This window comes from Thunnus thynnus, chromosome 13 (genome assembly GCF_963924715.1).
Source record: "Thunnus thynnus chromosome 13, fThuThy2.1, whole genome shotgun sequence".
NCBI lineage: Eukaryota > Metazoa > Chordata > Actinopteri > Scombriformes > Scombridae > Thunnus > Thunnus thynnus.
The window spans coordinates 22,375,272-22,395,637 of record NC_089529.1 but is presented as its reverse complement, the minus strand read 5'-3'; the positions used below and the strand labels follow the sequence as shown (position 1 = coordinate 22,395,637).

Genomic DNA, 20,366 nt, shown 5'->3' with positions numbered 1-20,366 from the left:
AGGTGCCCTCCATCACCAAGTGGGACACCATCAAACTCATTATATAGAGCATATAGACATGGTACATTTCTATATTCTTGACAGTGTGTAGTTGATGGTGAAGATTTTGACTGAAAAATTTATTATTTAAAGTATCAAAAGTAGAAATACTCATTATGCAGGGAAATGTCCCATGTGACTGATATTATATGACATTGGATTGTTCATACTGGTGCATCAGTGTGAGCATTTTACTGTTGTTGCTGCTGGAACCAGTTTAAACTACTTTATATACAGTAGTTTAGTCCAGTAGTTCTTAACCTCGAGGTCGGTCTCCTCCAAAGAGTCACAATATGAATCTGAGGTGTTTCGAGATAATTAATTGGGTAGAAAAGAAAAAAAAAAAACAAACAAAACGTTTTGCTGCACAAATTTGTAATTTGGCACTTTTTAGATTCTGGACTGAATCTTTGCTTTTTGCTATTATTACTATTACTGTTAGAGAATTTTATACATTTTGGGCCTCAAATAGTTTTTTAAATGAAACTATCTGAAGTTCACAGTCTTTGTGTGTTTGAAACCACTGGTTTCTCTCTTTAAATTTTATAAACTTATCTTTTTTTTTAAATTTGAAATCTTAATCTGAAAAGTAATTAATAATTTCAGCTATGAAACAATATAATATTTCCTCTGAATTGTAGCAAACCTTTAGTGTGATGATGTGCAACAATTGTGATGTTGTGATGTTTTGTAATCATTTTAATAACTTTTTTTTTTAACTTTAGTGACCATCAGAAGGGTTGTCCCCATATTTGAAAATATGTCCTCTGGTACAAGATTACTGGGAAAGATTCAATCAGTTTTTGCTCATATGAAGGGAATTTGAGCAAGAAGAAACCGAGAGAAAGGAAAAGAATAAATACAGTGAAGTGAGAGAAACATGAATGTGATTTCTGAGCTGATCCCCGTTTCCATTTAGTAATTACCATTTGGAGGTTGACATGAATGCTTTTTACAAGTCAGAAACCCATAATAACGATAACTCTGATATGACATGAACGTGCCAAAATATTTGCACTGTGGGATCATCGGTGAGGTCTCACAACAGACTGTACTGGTCTGATCTGGTGACATCATATGAGAGGTCACACAGAAAATGGCCCACAATTGAATGTGAACTGTGACATCATCAGTGGCATCTGTCTGTGACATTTGTTTGTTTTTTGTTTTGTTTACCCACCCACCTACCCATTCCCACATCCCCTCCCTCTCTCCCTCTCATGGAGCAGAGTTGGTAGCTCTGTTCCTCGGAGGAAAGCCGGTCAGAGCCTCTGTTCAGGACGACTGGAGGAGAAATGCTTTGCAGGCACTCCACCTCCGAAACGAAACAGAACTAAGGATGAATGTGCCGCCCATTTATTGGCTCCCAAGATACCGCCTCAGTCACTGCGAAGCACCTGCCCACCAGCAGCCTGGAGCAGATACCCTGACCCGAACCCCAGAGTTCTTTATAAACTCCTGTGTGATGTCACATGACCTCACTGTTCCGAACTGTGACATCATAAACTGTACAAGAGGCTAAAATTCTGTAATTCAATCTGAACTGTGACATCATCAGTGAGGTCACAGATGAAGCCCAAAACATGAAGATTTTGGACAGATGTCAGAATAGTTGCATCACATATAATTGCAATGACTGTTTATAGTTTGTACAAAACTCTTAACAACAAAAAAACATCAGAATAATTTGAAAGATTCAATAATGACAATAAAAAAAAATCTACATTCAGTAACTGCAGAAATAAAAAACTTAATCGAGTCAATGTGAAATTTATTATCTATTTATTTTTGATACTGTTAGGTGACATGTGAAGGATTTTTGGAGACTGAAATAGCAACTGACTCTCTCCACCAGAGGTCTCCAATGTGCAAAAGTGACAAAATGCAGTTTTAAAGGGCCGTTGTCTGAAGTCACTCAGCTGCAAACAGCAAGTCATGGCTTCTCAAGGAATTATATTGTAGTACAACCTTGAACATACATTTATCATTTGGGGAAGAATTTGTCATTGGTTTAGACTAGAGTTTGCATCCATTGAGATGTGTGTTTCTTATATCATTATCATCATACAGTATATACACAATACAAGATAAATAAACTGCTGATAATGTTTATACATGCTTATATATTTCTGGAAAACAAATAATGAAAGCTTTATACATACAGTAAGGCATATAATATATATACAGAACTAACCTAAATGAATTAGTATCAAACATCTGTCAAATATTCACACCGCAACAAAACAAAGAATTCAAAACATTTTATAGTATATACAAAAATACTTATGCAAATGCCCCTAAGAATATTTTAATAGAAAAAATAATAGGAATCTCATCAGGATCAGGAGGACATCACATTATATTTGAAACATGCACTTGCCGCAAAGGGTTTTCAGTTCAGCGGTGGGCCACATGTCTAGATGTTTTGTTGTTTTTGGGGTAACTGTGAATCACTGAGAAGAAGCGGTTCTTGGTGCAGGGATACTTGGTCTACTGTGCTCGTTGGTCCTCATTTAGTGCCTCAAATTCTGACCTGTGCTCTGCAAGCGCTTGTGTCCATCCCGTCTTTCTTTCTTTCCTTTATTATCACACTCGCTACACTTTAGACTCACTCTCTACGTTGGCAATGTCCCCGTTCCTCTCCGTCTGCTGGCTCTTACCCTGGTTGTCCAGGCTGGTCTTTGTCTCCTGACCCTCCTGCTCAGACTCTGGCAGCCCCTGCTGGCTCAGCTTACTGGCCAGAGACCAGGTGAGGGGCAAGCGGGTGCGGTTGGTCATATCGGCTAGCTCTTTGGCACTGCAGGCGGGTGTGTTAGTTTCGTAGATATCGTGGAAACTGTTGTAGTCCACCTCATAGAAGCCGTCCTCCAGAGTCAGGACTGGTGTGAAGCGGTAGCCCCACTTGATCTCACTGCTGACGTATGAACTTCTGGCCTGGCACGTCATGCCTGAAACATTAAAGATTAAAGGTTGAGGTGTAAACATTTATGGAAAAACTGCAGTTTGGGCTACCTCAAAGGTTCAGTTCATCCAAATAACAAAAAAACAAACATATTTTCCTATTTTCTCCCTGTGGTATCTATGCATGCAGCTATTTGTGGTTTTATTTGTCCAGCTTTTCAAATGTTTGTCCCTCAGATTTCTGTCAGCAGTTTTCAGGCGACCACATTGGGAGCTATATTCCACTGCAGGGATCAGAAATTAGGCTCAATCATGGGCCATTTTTTTGCAGCACTGTTGTGTATGTGTTTATATGCATATGTTTTGTTTGTTAATTTCTTTTAATTGTTTCAAGAATAAAATTGATTTATAAAACAGTTTTAGGGCTGTATCTGAGGGCAGATGTCATAATAACAGAGTGGCAGCAGCTTTAGTTAATAATCATGTGGCAAAAAATGACCCATAAACATGAACATATCTTCTGTGTTACACTACGAGACTAGAAATGTACTTGATGTCTTATCCACAGACAGTAAATAGTGGCCTGCTTCATTTATGGTTGAAGCAAAGTAATGAAGCAAAGCCTGCAGCCCAACTGGAGTCTGGACTTGACTTGACTTGACAATATTAGCAAGATGAGAAAGCTTAACAGGCTAAAGTTAAGGCAAAGGTCTGCGATGAGTCTTCCAGGTCAGGTCATGGTACATCCAAAAGCGCTGAGTCAAGAGCAACTGGACTTGATGTAGATTTATGAAGACATTTCATCCAGAAGGCCTCTTCAGTTCACACATGAATTCATGTGACTCACAAACAAGAATTGTTGGCTCTACCTTTTCTGTTTTCTGAAATGTTGTGTTTTGTCCAATTTTGTTACGTTTTGCACCTCAGGACCACCATACTAAGGACTATCACATGAGAGACATGAAAACTTTGACACTATGACGCAGGGGGCTTTGGTGGTGGGAGCATGTTGTTTGAGGTACCGGTGAGACAATGAAATACGACCCAGGAAGTCAAGTTGGAATTACAGATTATGCACTTAAGGACACTGTGCAGAAGTTTGTTAAACTAAAAGACAGGATTTTAAAACTCCGGCAAGTTTTCATGGTGGCAACTGTTCTATCTTTCGTCGCAGTGATCAGGAGGTAAACAGTCGAGTAAGGGGTTCACGTTACAAAGTAATCCATCAGGAATGTGCGCTTGCATCTATGTGATTTGCCACCACAGCATGACGTTGGGGTGGCGTTTTGGCAAAAGTTGAGTCAGGTTCAACTTCTTGGTAGCTGCTGCAGTTGTTATGCTGAGCCCTATGCAGTCCCAACCCCTGCAGCGTAAGCATTCTGCTCCCATTCAAATGAATGGGAGGACTGCCGTTTTTCACGCATTTCTATATTTATAGTGCAGGGTTTTCTGAAATGTTGTGGTGTTATCAGTTTTGTTGTTGTGTTTTGCACCTCAGGGCAACTGTACTTATGACCACATGTGACCTCAATGACCCTGATGGTGTAAACGACCCTACAGAGGTTAAATATCTGGGAGCTCCCCACCAGTCAGACAGAACTAAAGAAGCTTTTTGGATGAAACGTCTTCAAGAAACTACAACAAGTCCAGCTGCTCTTGACTCAATGCTTCTGGATTTCTTTGTATTATGATGCATCATACGTTGCAAACTTCTAATCCGAGAAGTGAAATGAAACATGATGGCTCTGGCTTTTTAGTTTTGAACATGACTAACATGAATAATTTGTCAGTGCACATATGCTTTCTTGAGTCCCTCTATCATCCATTCTTCCACAGTTATTCTAACACTACAAAACAGTGGCTTTTAATCATTTTCCGATGCCATTTACTTTTGATATAAATCAGTGAGCTCTTTAGACGCAGCTGTCTGGAGGAAACTGAGTCCTCTGTGAATCTCCAGCTTCAAAACACGTCCACTTATGCCACTCAGACATTATGTAATTGGCTCATTTTATTATAGCTGATAGTGAGACAAATGATCTCATACTAGATATCCAGCATTATCTGATTGGACATGTTTTTGTTTTGGAAAATTGGGCCCCGGGGAGGGGGTGTGATTGAGTGTGCTCGAGCCTGTTGTTCCTAATATATGTGTTTGGGAAGTGTATGCTTATGATTCTCTAAATCTAAATCTCTCTTTTTACCCACATTTCCTCTACCGGTTGTTGCCCGTCCAGAGGTTTCGGTTCTGCTGCTCCCTGCTGAGCAGCTTGCAGATCATCTTGTCTCAGCTGAGAAAATTCCCTCAACACTACTCTCAGCGTTTACAACCGTCTTTATGTAAATTTATTTTAACCAGCCCTCTGGAGTCCAAGTTAATTTTGGTTCATTTTTGCTGACAGCAGTTCATGGTTGTAAAAAATATTGTTTCAATTTTCATTCACACAAATGCAACAGAAAACAGTAATACGGATTATTTACATGTAAAGCAATTGTATCTTTTTCACTTAAAATATATGTATGCTGCTGTAAATAACTCAAATTACAATAATTCATAGTTTTAAACATTCCTTTAAAGGATATGGTTGACAATTTTCAATATTTTTCTTATGTCCAACAACTCTCGTTTGTGGAGCCGAACCAACAATGACGACTTTGACTTTATACTGAAGTTCTTTGAGAAATTTAAAATGTAGTACAAAGTCAAGAGGTTGTGATATGATACTGAAAATTTGATCACTGTTATTAGTCTTTGGAGCTGTTCCTTAACAAACTAATGTGACCATAATCTTCGTGGTGAAGGAACATGTCACCCAGTGCAGCAGTGTGGCTCACTGATGTCTTTTTAATAGTTTTTGGACAACGACAGAGTCTAAAATCTAATGATTCTATGGTTTTGCTGTTTTAATTTGCTGCCATAGCACTTGAAGCACTTTGTATCGTGGGTGACTATAAATAAAGATTTCATATTTATATATTAATTGTATACACTGTCTGGACTGTACAGACCTCATCTATACTTAGATATCATAAATACTTTTGGTCAGAACACCTCTGACTTCATGAATCTGACAACTCACCTGTGGCCTCCACCATCCCCTCCAGAATCACGACAATTTCAAGCTCCTCCTTGGCCAGGTGGGCTTGTGAGATCTCCCAGAAGGGGCTGTTCTGGTTTATTTCATGGCAGATGATGAGCGGCGACACGAGGAAGAGCCTGTCGTCTCCCGTGTTATAACCCACGTTTATGTCCGTCTGGTTCAAAGGGATGAACTCCCCTTCCTTGGTCTGTTTAGACTTGATTAGCTTGGCCCTGATAGAAGCCTCAACGATGTGCGAGTTTCGGAGGTCTCCAACTCTGAACATCAGGCACAGCCGTCCATCTCTCATTGAGATGACTGCGTTGGTGGAAAACACTAGTGTCTCTGCTCGCTTCTTGGGCTGCGAGATCTTGACAAACATGCAGCCCACCATGAAGGCATTCACGATAGATCCCAGCACCGACTGAACTAAAAGCAGAACTATCCCCTCAGGGCATTTGTCCGTGATGACTCTGTATCCATAACCAATAGTGGTCTCTGTCTCAATGGAGAACAGAAAGGCTGATACAAACCCATTGAGGTTATTGACACACGGAGTCCACTGGTTGTCTGCTAAGTGGTCTAGATCACCCCGAAGGTACGCAATAAGCCACCACATGAAGCCAAAGAAGAGCCATGTGACCGTGTAGACCAGGACAAAGATAAAGAGGTTGAACCTCCATTTGAGATCTACCAGCGTGGTGAATATGTCCGTCAGATACCGGTATGTCTCCCGGACATTCCCGTGATGGACGTTGCACTTCCCGTCTTTCTGGACGTACCGCTGGATCCTCTTTGCCCTGTCCATTTCTTCCAGCTGTTTAGGCAGGTTCTCACGGGCCTGCTTTGGCAACTTGGGTTGTCTGATGGTGGCTGGGCTCTCCACATCCTGCTCCATGGGGTTTCTAGATGGATTCAAGCCTATAAGAGAGGCCACATGGTGGTAATTAGTAAGAATATTAAGTGCACAAACCTTGTTGTGTTTTCACTGATTCTGAGTGCAGTACTTTGACAGAAAAAGATGATGGAAACTTTACAGGAGCTGTTGGATGTAACATGGAGCTCCTGATCCACTCCACAATGGTTTTCGGTCCACTTGGGCAATTTTTTATTTGACTGGGTGAGTAAAAATGATTTTGGACAGCTTGTTGAATTTTTGGCTACTTTTTGCACCATTTGGGCAGTTTCCAACAATGAAAAGTCACAAGCTTCATTACAATAAATCTGCTCTTCTTCATCTCAAACTAGAATAGGTATAATGGAGATTGATAGGGATGCCTTCACTGCATCTACTGCTGTGAATTGAAGAAGAAGAAATTGACAAGGTGTTAGTTATTTAGGCTTAACACATAATAACTGATGAGTGATAAGAACAAATGTCATTTTTCTTCTTTTTTGCTTATTCCTATTTTACTTGTTCAAGCTGTGATAAAAACTTGCCATTTAGTAGAAGACATTTTCTGTTTCACTGATTTGTATTTAGCTACGGTCTACTGTGTGTTTGAGTGGGCCTTTGTTGTGTAGAGGCTGTAACATTAATGTTACCCAAACATTACTGTCATGGGTTTGCTTAAACTTACACCAATAACACAAAAGAGCATAGATGCATCTTAGGACACTTTATTTTCCTTCTTGTATTCAACAACAGAACATGACGAGGACGAGAGGAGGGACAGAAAGTCTTTACCTGTAACAAAACCCAATAATAGCAATTTCTGTTGTTAAGTATCTTACATTAATTCTCACATAATTTTATCAAAATGTGTATTTTTATTATGTCTCGTGTTTCTTTTACATCTTTTTTATGTTTTATATAAGTACTTTGAATTGCCTTGTTGCTTAAATGTATAAATAAACTTGTCTTACATTGTTTTAAAAGTATTAACAAAATGTCATGAAAACAATATTTCATTCATACATGTGTTAGATGAAAAACACACCCTTTTCCAAAACTTGGACTACTTTTACCACTGATTGAGCTATTTGGTGTCAAAACTTGCAACACTGAACAAAGCAGTACAGTACAGTAGGTCATACAGCGTACACAGGCAGCTGGTTTAAAACTGAGTGTGGACACTGGGACGTAAAATATACCCCCACAGTCCCCTTGAAGCCGGCATCTCCACAGTCCCCATGAGGCCGGCGTCCCCACATGACTTCAGTAATGCAAAATAATACAAAGTCATACATCAAAATAATATAGAAACCTGCTGGTAAAATTGTGAATATGTGCCGTAAAGTCACTGGTGTAAATTTCCTTCCTTTTATCTCCCTAGAGGTGACATAAACAGGTACATGATGTCTTTTATTCCATCAGCTTTCTAAACAAAATGTGATTTGGTCTGTTACAAGCTGTGGATGTGATTTCTGGCTTCTGTTCTTTCACTGCTTCCTCTGATGGTTTTGGCGACACGTGATATTGACAGCAGAGACGTTGGCGTTGACGTGTGTTCTCGTGTGTTTTTACAAATTGTCGTATTCTTTTTGTATTTATCATTATGGTCCGCTGTCTGTGAGCAAAATTGCCCCTCTGGGACATTAAAGCTTTATTCTACCCTGCTCTAAAAATAAAGTTTATTTGTGTGGCACTTATCAAACCAACATTACAAAGTGCTTTACAGAAACTACATGATAAAACCAACATACAGGAATAAAATCAACAAAATAGAATAGCAGTAAAACTGTCATAATATAAAAATCTGAGATGCTAAATGTAAAGATATCAGTGTATAAAAGTGTAAAATCATGTTGGGTATCAGTCCATTTCAAGCACTAATTATGATTCCCATCATATCACCATCCATCTGCTTTGTTACAAGATACATATTGAAAGGAACAGGTCTATTTACAGTAACAGTAATCCTGAAGCAATGGGAGGAGGAAGAAGTGCAGCAATGGAGAGGAGATAACAAACTGATGGATTGTGTGAAGGATTAGGTTAAAGAAGAAGGATAGAGACTGTGCAGAATGTTGCAGAGTGGCAAGGAGAAATACGCAGCTTGATGCTATATTAGAGTCACTTGAGATTCAGATTGAGTGGCAGCAACAAAAGCACACAGATAATATTATAAACAATAGACCTCCTACTCTGTCGTAGTCTCAGCACAGTACTCCTGAGTACGTACAGGAAACCAGAAATGAGTCGTGTACAGTGTTCAGTAGTGGAGCCCAGTATGAAATTGCATGAAATTGTGCAGCTACAGTAAGGCCAAAGGAAAACTACACCACCCACACTGCCAAAAGAAAGCTCCACTTTGTCACAGTAAGTCACGCAGTGTAAAGTGAATGTGTAACACTGAATTAAGGTTGTAATGCTCCTATTAGCCGCTGATTCTGTGGGTACTCAGGTTGGGCATCGGAAGAATAATTGTCTATTTAAGACAAATAGAGCATTGGAAACAGTGTCAAAGCAGAGTTTTGAGATAAATTGTGTCCTGGCCTTCCTGGTGGTGTCTCATGATATTTTGGATGTTACCCCTTAGTATGTTGTTTTTATTGATCTGTTGTAGCAAGAAAATTAAAGGTTAAAACTGCTTTAATAAATATTTTTATTTTATTGTTCAAAGCACAAAAACAGGTTCACAACCACAAATCAATTAGATTTGTCCTGCTCCTATTTTTGACATGTATAATTTCTAGATGAACTGTGCACATTTAGTTAAATTTGTATCGTCAACTCCTAAGTTCTGTTATCTTTAAATCATACTAATATAATTTTCTATCCTTTGAGTTACCGCGGTTGATTAGGCGGACGTCTGGCCTCAATCATGTAAAAGATTGACTGATCCATTACTATTAAATACCTGCACCTGGGCCCTGGACTATATCACCGTCCTGCAACAGCAAGGTGGGTCTGGGGAGAGAGCCTGTCAAAATTTGATTGTTGACCTATTTTAGGGCCCAATTTAACCACAATTGCTTTTTGGGGTAAATGAAAAACCCAACTCTTTGAAACTACAACAACCTGCATGATGTGCCTTGCTGTTCGGTCCCTAACAGTTTTATTTTATTTAGTTTTCTCCTTTTCCGCTACACCTTCTTCAGTGTGCAATCATCCTTCAGTTTTATGGTTGAGTCCTTTTTATCTTTACAGCAACAATGAGTGTCAATTAACTAATTTCCAATAGGTGCATCAAGTGACTACCTGTAATCAGAGGCGTCCTCAGACCTGCCTCACTGAAAACCTCACCTGGCCCCTTCCCAACATTAAATCTCCCCCAAAAACAAAACCTGAATACATTTACAGGACTACATACAGATATACAATCAAACAGGTATTATTGTGGGTCAAATGTGCAATTCCAAAACAACTTCCAAACACCATAGATCACCAAAAGACAAAATAACTACATAATGAATGAACATATCTGTGGTAAAGTACAATGAAAGTATCAGCCATCATGAGTCATTGCAGTATAAGACAAAACAAATAAAACAGTTGATAAAATAACTACTAGTATGTGAAAGGGTAACTTGTAGTGATGAATGCACAGGTTTTTTATCAATTTACTCTGCAGCTCACCTCAACTCTAGAGAGAGTTTCAGTTTAATGTTTTGGCTTTACGGCCTGCAACTTAACTGCTTTGTACAAAGTGATCTCTAGATGCGAGGTAGGCAGCTGTTTTCATTGAAAAAGCTCTGTAAAATGACTGTATGCTACTGAGCACCGAATGACAGATGGACAAAATTAGCAACTAGCTGGTGAACATAGGAGAGCATTTAGCAACAATGCTCTGTGTTTTTTAAGATGTGTAAATGAGCAACTGTTTGCTAACATGTTCACTATAATAACTTTTAGAGGTGATAATATATCAGTGTTGGGTTTAGAGCTTGTTTCCAGTGGCTAAAAAAAATCAACCAAGGCAGCTTTAAATAGCAACATAATTATATTGTAATGTAATAATGTCTTTCTATGTTTGCAAACAAGTTTGTCATATTTACAGGTTGTTCATACTTCCCCCCATGTGGCCAAAAATCAGTTAAAGCAAATTGAAATCTGCTGTAACTTTGTTTGACATAATGTAATGGTGCAGTCAAGATGTAATTCATATTGTAATGTTGTACGAACCTTTTAGTGCACTGTGTGTGTGGGTCTATCAGGTAGTACTGACACTGTGGGGACAAAATTCATGTCCCCATAATGTAAATCATTAAATTTGAAGGTGAAGACTCAGTTTAAGGTTAAAGTAAGGTTAATGTTATGCGATGTTCTCTGAAGCGATGGAAACTGTGTATGTGTGCTTGTCAGAACACGTTCCTTCAGGAGCTATGTTGGACTCCCCCTTGGGAAAACTAAATTTAGCGCCTGTGAAACACAGAGTAGGATTGTTATTCAATTAGTGATCTTTCTGTCACATGCAGCAGAGTTTTTGTTTCTGAGCTGCAGACTGTCCTGAGATCAGAACGGATTTCTTTTACTATGCTCATAGTCTTGAGCCACCATCAGTGTTTTTACCACTGGAACAAATGGCTGTGTTGAAGCCGTTCTGCTCTCCATTCACAGGGGAATATTATGAGCTTGAGCAGCGCTGGTTTCCATGACAACGCACAGCTCAGTCTACCAAGTGCTCACAATATAGCAGGAATGTACTGGATGAGGCCGCAGCATTGGATAACATTTGTCTGTTTCATCCAGTTTCAGAGAGCCTGAGGAAGAACAAATACTGTATCTTTCTTTGTGCATAAAGCTGTCTTTTATGACATATGTGGTATTTTTGGCTTCGACAGATGAATATCTGTATGTAGAGCATGTTATAATGATACTGACAGTAAAGACACAATAAAAGCCACTAGAACAACAACAGTTTTAATTTTTACTAGTGTCATATTGGCTCTTGCAGGATATAGGCAAGCATTTACAGTAATTAAAGCTGCTATAGTTGATATTTTTATATTAACAATGGATCAAATAAGTACTTGTAAATGAAAGGTGATGAAAAGTGATGAAACCACAGAAAATTTTCACCTGACACTGCAGCTCCTCTCAGCTCTAAAGAGCCTTTAAGGTCATCGTTTTCGTTCTATGACCCTTTTTACTTTTGTTTTGTTTCACTCTCACATGTCTGGCAGCTTTTTTTTTTTTCTAAAGCAAAACAAGCTCTCAGGAATGACTGTACACTAGACAGACGGAGACAGACAAAACTGCGAGCTGGTGAACATAGTGGCGCATTTAGCTGCTAAAGAGTCCGATATTTCTATCAGGAGTTGGTGGAGAACAAAACAGAGCTAAAGCGTGTTCAGATAGATTACAAAGTGAATTTTAGAAATGGCAAGAGTACATACAAAATCAATGGAAAGACTATTTTGGGTGTCCCTGGTTTGGGAAGTACAAATCCATTCATTATCCCATATACAATGCTACATTAGCCCACTCACAGAGTGCTTCTATACAGCTTGGATCAGCAGGACACTCTCCCAGTTAAATCATCAGTACAAAAGATGAACAACTGCATTTAAATATATCTGGTTCTTTAGTAAAAAGTTGAAGGTACAAGACTATGTACATAAAAATTCGGGGTAGAAGTTAACTACAACTCCCGAGATACATTTCAGAAAGATACAGCTAATCACCAAGCTTAAAAATAGGTCATGTGTGCTGCTAATGCAAGGCAAAAGCTAAAGATTAGGTTACTAATGTAGCTAGTGAGCCTTGGGACTGCCTATTGGTTCAAAGGCCCATTATTCCAAAACCTCAATAGTTCAAAAAATGTCCCATTGAACTGAAAGCCAATTAGTCTGACAGCCTGTTATCCCGAAAACAAACACCCATTGCTCCAAGGGCCCGTTGCTCCGAAAATACACACTCTGGAGTTGTTGGAGTTCAGTGACTGCCGGCCCTGTCCATGGTGCTGAATCAGCAGGGGGTTGATGAACAGACTACTAGTATTTACGGTTAGGCATTCTGATTTTAGGCTATTTCTGTCGCCTTTTTGGTTAGGGTTAGGATTAGTATGCACTAAATAAATGCACTAAAAAGCAAGCATTTTGTAAATGGCATCTTCATGTTTGCAAGTCAAAATACACTAAGGGCAAAAAACTCCAGGGGGAGTGTGTATTTTCGGATCAACGGGCCATCGGAGCAGTGGGCTTTTGTTTTCCAGATAAGGGCCGTTGGACTAAAGGGTTTTCGGTCCAATAGGAAGTGTTTCGAAACTATTGGAGTTTGGAATGATGAGCCGTCAGACCACTGGCATGGCACTGTGAGCCAGTGAGCTGGGCATGCTAATGTTAATGTTAATGTAAGAAAATAGTTAATGCAGATTTAACTAATTGCTGAAAGGGGTTTGTTCTAACATAACCTGAAAACCCCGACATTGGCAACTTATGCTACAGCAGATAAACACATAGTTTAATGCATTCCTGACTGTTTTGCTGTTGTGTTTTTGGTTTTGGAGAAACAATAAAAGAGTTATATAACGCTAACAGACCTGCCATGCCTAGTTATGGTTGCTAAGATATCATTTCATAATTGTTGTTCCGGGGATGGGGTTTAGCAAAAGTAGTGTTAGTACAGAGAGGAAAATCATGAAGTTAATGATGGAATAAATTGAACAGTTAATTGAGGGGGTTATTATGATGAAAAATATTATGGTAGTTTTTATTTTGCTTTTCTATTATCTCTGCTGTGTGGAGGACACTGTTTGGCAGGTAGCTGGATCCAGATGTGGCAAAAATCGAGCTGAGGCCACATGGGGACACACACATGCTATTTTTAGTCATACACACAGCTGAGTGCAGGTGGTATAGACGTTACATACCAATAATTTTAAATCTTAAACTAGTATTGCTCTAGTTCTTTAAAGCTCAAGTGAGAATGGTGGCCAGTGGATGGAAGTTAGCCATATTTAACAACCAATTCAAGAAAATACAGCAAATTAGCCCTTGTTGTTTCCGTCCTTTAATATGGTGCTTGGTGCTAGATGGAGCTCAGTTATCCAAAGTCATGCAGGCTGCCAAATCATCCACTGTATTAAGAGCATTAAAGGATCCGTTCACCCAAATTAATAGCTATATTGTATATCTCACTTACCTTAAAAGGGAAGTGAGAAAAATGAAGGTGGAAACACTGAACGAGCACATAATACTGAAACTAATGAACTAATCTGGGTGACCTGACCCTTTAACCTGAATGTGAGTGAAAAGAAAGAGTGGTGACGTGACATGACAGTTTTGAAATTAGTGCCGTATGGTTCATTATGCTGAAATTATCAAGACAAGATGTGAACACGGAGGAGGTGCTGAGTTTGCCTGGTAGCACACAGCAGCGACAGGAAATTAAAACAAGAGCAGATCAGAAAACAAGGAGGCTGCTAACTAAAATGTAATAAAATATACTTTTTAACTGCAGGGAATTTCAAATAAAAGCTTGTTTTTTTGCAGTTTATATAAATTAAAGCCCATGGCTACTATTTGGGAGTTCACTGTAGGGTCACAGGGTTTAAGCCATCAAGTCTACAGTAATCAGTGTTTAAAAGTCATTTATAAAGGCTCGTGGGTTTTATTTATTGTTGATAAATTGATGTTTGTGAGGATGCTGTGTAGACTTTTTAAGAAGGTAAGTGGTTGAACTGAAACAATTCTCCTCGTTGATCGACAGAAAAATAACTCTACATTATTTTACATTAGTCATAAGTCGTTTTCAAAATAAAAAAGGCAAACATTCCCTATTTCCAGCATTTCAAATGAACAGTACTTAAAAATTGCATTAGGGAAAATGTACTTCACGGATCTATAATGTCTTATTTGGTTTGTGGAGAAGGGAGTGGATAAGTGGACGGTAAGAGACCCTGGTTGGTGGTGCGCTGCTGTGGGATCACCAGCTGGGAGTACATCACATCTTCTTCTCAAGTGTTAAACTATCAGGGAAGTTTGTAAAAGACCAAGAATAGAAACAGTAGATAGTTGCAATAGAAACACTGTAATTCCAGTTCTATGAGCATGCTGAAGTGACCCAAATCTGATTTTTTCAGTTCTAGTGAAATGATGAAATATCCAACTTGAAGTATTCAGATACCAAAATAGTATCCGCCAAAGTAGTGATTTGTCATTGCGATGCAGCAAAAACTGAGCCAGATTTAACTTTTTATACAACATTTTTTGGTGCCAGCCCCCCCTGTGTTAAAGCAGTGGTCTGTAAAAGAGGAGGCCATGTTTTGTGGCAGTGTGTCAATGCCTCCATGCCCAGTTGGCACCCAGTTCTTGGTTCACTGAACTGGAATTACATTCAGGTAATAGGTAATTTTTCTGCCACATGATTTTAATCACCTTTGTTGTCCAATTAATAGCTGATTAATAACGGACGGAGCTAGAAACACAATTCAGATTGTCTAGTTTCCAGTATCTTCAGGAGATTGTTGCCTTTACTTTTCAGTCTACCATCTTTTAGACTTTTTGAAATATTAAACTGTTTGTTACAATGCATCCTCTGAAATCTGAATCTTACTACAGGTTACGTCATATGTGATATACACAGCAGGTTCTCACTAACCATCTGCCTCTCTTATCAGAGAATGACATCATTAGCACCACCATGTTGCCGCTTATGTGCTACTGAACTGTTTTGCTCATAAATCCTGAGAGTTTTTGTTGCCTAATATTCTAAGATAAAGACAGTAAGTCAGTATAAGCAATCATTTTGGACTTTTTTCCAAAAGAGGTTTATTGCAATTGCTCCTACATATTTGTTACAATCTTGATCATATTTGGTAAGATATCTTGAAAATTCTGAAGAAACAAATCTACTTGATGTATCGTATGCTTTTTCCTGAACTGGCAGCCAAAGTCTTAACTGCAGGACTAATTTAATTCATATCGAACATAATTGGACATGTGCCGGTAAAAACGTTTTGTACCATATATTCAAATATTCATAAATGAGTGGCTCAAAGTCTGATGCACTTGTCATGTCCAAATTATCAGCTTTTTGCATTAATTTGTCAAGATCGGTATAGTTTGTCAGCATCAAATTTAAGCTTCTGTTCTGAACACATTTTTGGAAGAGCTGCCTCTTTGAGGAGCTGCAATTACACTGAAAAATCTTATTACACTATATCTATCTATCTATCTATCTATCTATCTATCTATCTATCTATCTATCTATCTATCTATCTATCTATCTATCTATATATACATATATTTTTTTCATTGGAAAAAACTGCTCTCATTAAAAGAAATCTAGTCAAACTGTAAAACAATTAATAATCTTGTTCAAGATGAATGATTTTATTTACTGGTTTCATTTGAGATCAACATCTCTTTCTTGAGATTACAGGCTACAGATTAATTGGATTGATCTGAGATTATGTGGTTTTATTAGTGATTAAATTCACAACCTGTAATCCTAAAAGGAAGCAACCACCATCAAAAATTAGAATAAAAGATTGGATTACCACTTTTATATTAATTATCAGGTGCTTTAGATGATATATAAGTAGTTATTTGAAGTGATTAGTGTCTATATATTTTTAGATATACATTATATAGATATATATATAGATATATATTTAAATATATCATCATTTAGGTATGATGACAAGTAAACAGGTCTATAATTTCAATTTTGTTTTTTATCTATAAAGTCACATTTCAATTTTATATGTGACCATAACTCAGATTTATATCATACATTAAAACAACTTGTTTCGAGTGACTGTTAAGCCAATTATTAGCTCTACAAACCTGCTTTATTAGCCTGTAGCCTTTTAATTAGATCACTTATGTTTAAAATTTAATTTAATGTAATTCAACCATCAATAACTTATACATTAATTAGGAGGTGTTTAGATGATAAAACTATATTAGTTGTTATTATGAGTCTATTCTGATTCTGGATGAGAAAAGACTGGAGCACATTGATTGATTTGCAGCCTTTAATAGTGAAAACGGACCCATGTTTCGACACTATTATGTCTTCATCAGTATAAGAGGTCTATTCTGACTCTATTTGGTTATGTCACAACCTATTTTGTTGTTTGAGTTTGATGACAAATGTAAAAAAAAGAAGAGTGTAAAATAGGTCTATAATTTCAACTGTGGTCAGATTAGAGACACAAAAATAGTGGTTTTCCATTTCTGAAGCCATATTCTGCCTTTAATTTCCTCTATTTGAAGATAACTTCTAAGAGAAGAAACCCGAGTGGCTGATTAGAAGATTATTAGTTCTACAGGAGGAATAACCTGCTTTATTAGCCTGTAGCCTTTAAATTAGATCACTTGTGTTTAAGATTTACCTGTAAATCAAAAACAAGAACACGACACTGGATCCAACTGTGACTTTCATATTAATTAAGGGGTGTTTTAGATTAATATATAACTACTTCTTAGTTAAGTCATTTGTGCTTCCTGATTCTATTTGTTTTGTCTTTTAGGTTTGGTGACAAATGGTGTAAAATTGGTCTGTTATTTCAATTGTGGTCAGATTAGAAACACAAATATAGTGGTTTTCCATCTCTGAAGCAATATTCTTACTTTTGAGAGAAGAAACCTGAGTGACTGTTTAGAGGATTATTAGCTCTACAGTAGAAATAACCTGCTTTATTAGCCTGTAGCCTTTTAATGAGATTACTCGTATTTAAAAATGTAGGCTACATGTAATTCATATTTAAAAAAATCTTCTTCAGCATAATAATGTGTTTTTTTTTATTACGAGCAGGCTAGGGCTAGATGATTTTTTTTTTTTTTTTTTGCAGGGATCAGGTGCATCCGCAGGAAGCGGGGAGCAAACGTAAGAGATTTCCCGTTGTCATGGAGATGGAGGTGATCCAGATAAGAATAATAGCCTCTCGGTTCATGTTTCGCCTCTCTGTGCACCACTGTGGCTCGTTTTCTGCTCTGTGCTGTTGTCCTGTGGTGATGTGAGGCCTGCAGGCTCTTCACAGCCTGGAACATTTTCTCCAAACACCTTCCAGTTTTCTTTTTGCTTTGCCTTTGAAAACATGTCACCCGGTGATGATCCACACTTCATTTGCTGTATTCACATAAGACATGAGTGTTATCTTGAATACTGCTTATCCCCCCCCCCCCCCTAATTAATCCCTGACTCGCCTCACACTGTTATGTAACTATCCACCCCCACCGTCCCCCCATAAAATAGACGATTACATTAAACAAGCCATCATCAGTATCGCTACAAGGAGCAGCTGAAGGGAAAAGGTGCTTACCTTGTGCAGCAGATCAACGTTCACTCTCCGGGTCATTTTAAGCCGTTTTGCTCCCATTAAAAATGTTCTGTTGATCTCGTAGCTTCTGGTTGTCAAGTCGTCCTGAAGAATAGCCACTAATTCCCCTTTTCCTCCATCCTCTCCTCACAGAAAAAAAAAAGCATCGGCCGTCAGCCTCCACCCCTCTGCTGGGAGAGAGACACGGGTGAAGACTGAGGGAGAGAGAGAGAAAGGCAGAGAGAGGAAGAGAAACACTGAGGAAGAGGAGGAGAGAGACAGAGAGAGAGAGAGAGAGGAAGAGAAACACTGAGGAAGAGGAGGAGGGGAGAGAGAGGGGGGCAGAGAAAGGAAGAGAAACACTGAAGAAGAAGAGGAGAGAGAGAGTCAGAGACACACAGAGAGAGAGAGAGAGAGAGAGAGAGAGAGAGAGAGAGAGAGAGAGAGAGAGAGAGAGAAAGAATAGAGGAGAAGAGAAACACTGAAGAAGAGGAGAGAGAGAGAGGAATAGAAACACTGAAGAGGAGGAGGAGGAGGAGGAGAGAGGAAGAGAGACACTGAGGAAGAAGAGGAGAGAGAGAGAGAGAGAGAGAGGAAGAGAAACACTGAAGAGGAGGAGGAGGAGGAGGAGGAGGAGAGAGAGGAAGAGAGACACTGAGGAAGAGGAGAGAGAGAGAGAGAGAGAGAGAGGCAGAGAGGGGAAGAAAAACACTGAGGAGGAGGAGGAGTGAGAGGCGGAGAAATGTGTAACTACTGCTACACACTTTATATGTTACAGATTAAAGACATTTCACACATTTCAAATACAGTATCTACTGTGATCTATTTCTCTATAAAATCACATCAAAGTTAAAGTTATTTATTGAGAGTTTTACACTGACTCAGCTGATTTTATTTATTTATTTATTTATTGTAGTTTTCATCAGATTTATAACAATATATTGATATCTTTAATAAATTAAATTAAGGAAACTACATGTTCCAAACTATAAATATTCAGCGACTAGGTAAAAAAAAAAAAAAAGAATTAAGATAAAAACATGTGTGGTTAAAGAGAAAATGAACAAAATCAATACAGATAGGGAATTTAAAAAAACATTAATTACAATATAATCACTTTGAAATTAAACTCAAGTCATCTAGGCTACATAATATACAGGATATTAATACATTGCCCATATTGTGCATATGTACATATTTATGTTTATGTAGATATAAACCTACTAGATCACTGATTCTTGACTCTACTGTTGACTCTAGATTATCGGGGCTTGGTCACATTTGATTGACAGTTGCCTGGCAACGCAAGCAAACAACCCCACAGCTGTCATCATACAGGTGCAAAGAAGTGCATGACTTCACCTTTATTCAGCAGAACTCTGCTCGATTCAAACTAGGGAGAAGAGTGCAGATAAAAAAACAAACAAACAGCACACAGGAATCTATAACGTATTAACAACACTGCTTCTACTTCATCCATGAAGCTGATTGAGAAATTAGATATTCAGTGTCTTTAAAATCAAGCTGTGTCCTCCTGTTTTTACAGTCTTTGTGCTAAACTAAGTTAGCCGGTCACATGCAGATGTTAATTTCTGTTTGCTACCTTTTATTAAATTAATTATGGGACTATTTATTTATATCTCACATGTCACCATAGCTGCACCATAACTTTGTGTCTGTGAAGATTCTCAGTCATCCAGGTCATGGTTATCTGAGGAGGGTTGGACTCGGTTGTAGATACTTGAAGATCTTTCATCTCTCATCCAAGGGGCTTCTTCAGTTCTTGGGGAGTTCCAGGTCTTTAACCTCTGTGGGGTCGTTATGAAGGTCATTGATACCACTCGGTTCGTTTGTGTTCCTGGTTGTTGTAACCACAGTCGTTAGAATCACTGGAGTCACTGATCTTTTACCTTCTACTTTATTTTACTCAATTTAAATCCTATTTGTATGTGTCTTTCTATATTGCATTGTTTTTTTTTCTTAATGTCTTTTATGTTTTATGTAGTTTTGTGTAAGTGAAGCACTTTGAATTGCCTTGTTGTTGAAAGGTGCTGCACAAATAAACTTGCCTTGCTTTCTAATTTAACTCTCAGCAAGGAGTTTTTCTCCCAAATGTCAAACTTTACTCTTATGGTATTTCTTTATTTTGTGCTGCTCATAAATGCAGACTAAATCAGCACCATGGACAGGG

At 38.3% G+C, this 20,366-nt stretch overlaps 1 protein-coding gene across 1 annotated transcript; it reads right to left on the bottom strand.

The window, feature by feature from the left end:
• Positions 1–1,798: 1,798 nt before the first annotated feature.
• kcnj6 (potassium inwardly rectifying channel subfamily J member 6) lies at positions 1,799–18,496 on the bottom strand. The gene is made up of 3 exons (XM_067608661.1): positions 18,179–18,496; positions 6,021–6,941; positions 1,799–2,987 (listed from the first exon to the last, which is right to left on the bottom strand). The coding sequence occupies exons 2-3, from the start codon at positions 6,916–6,918 to the stop codon at positions 2,635–2,637; spliced, it is 1,251 nt and encodes a 416-aa protein (XP_067464762.1). The 5' UTR covers positions 6,919–6,941; positions 18,179–18,496; the 3' UTR covers positions 1,799–2,634.
• Positions 18,497–20,366: the final 1,870 nt, after the last annotated feature.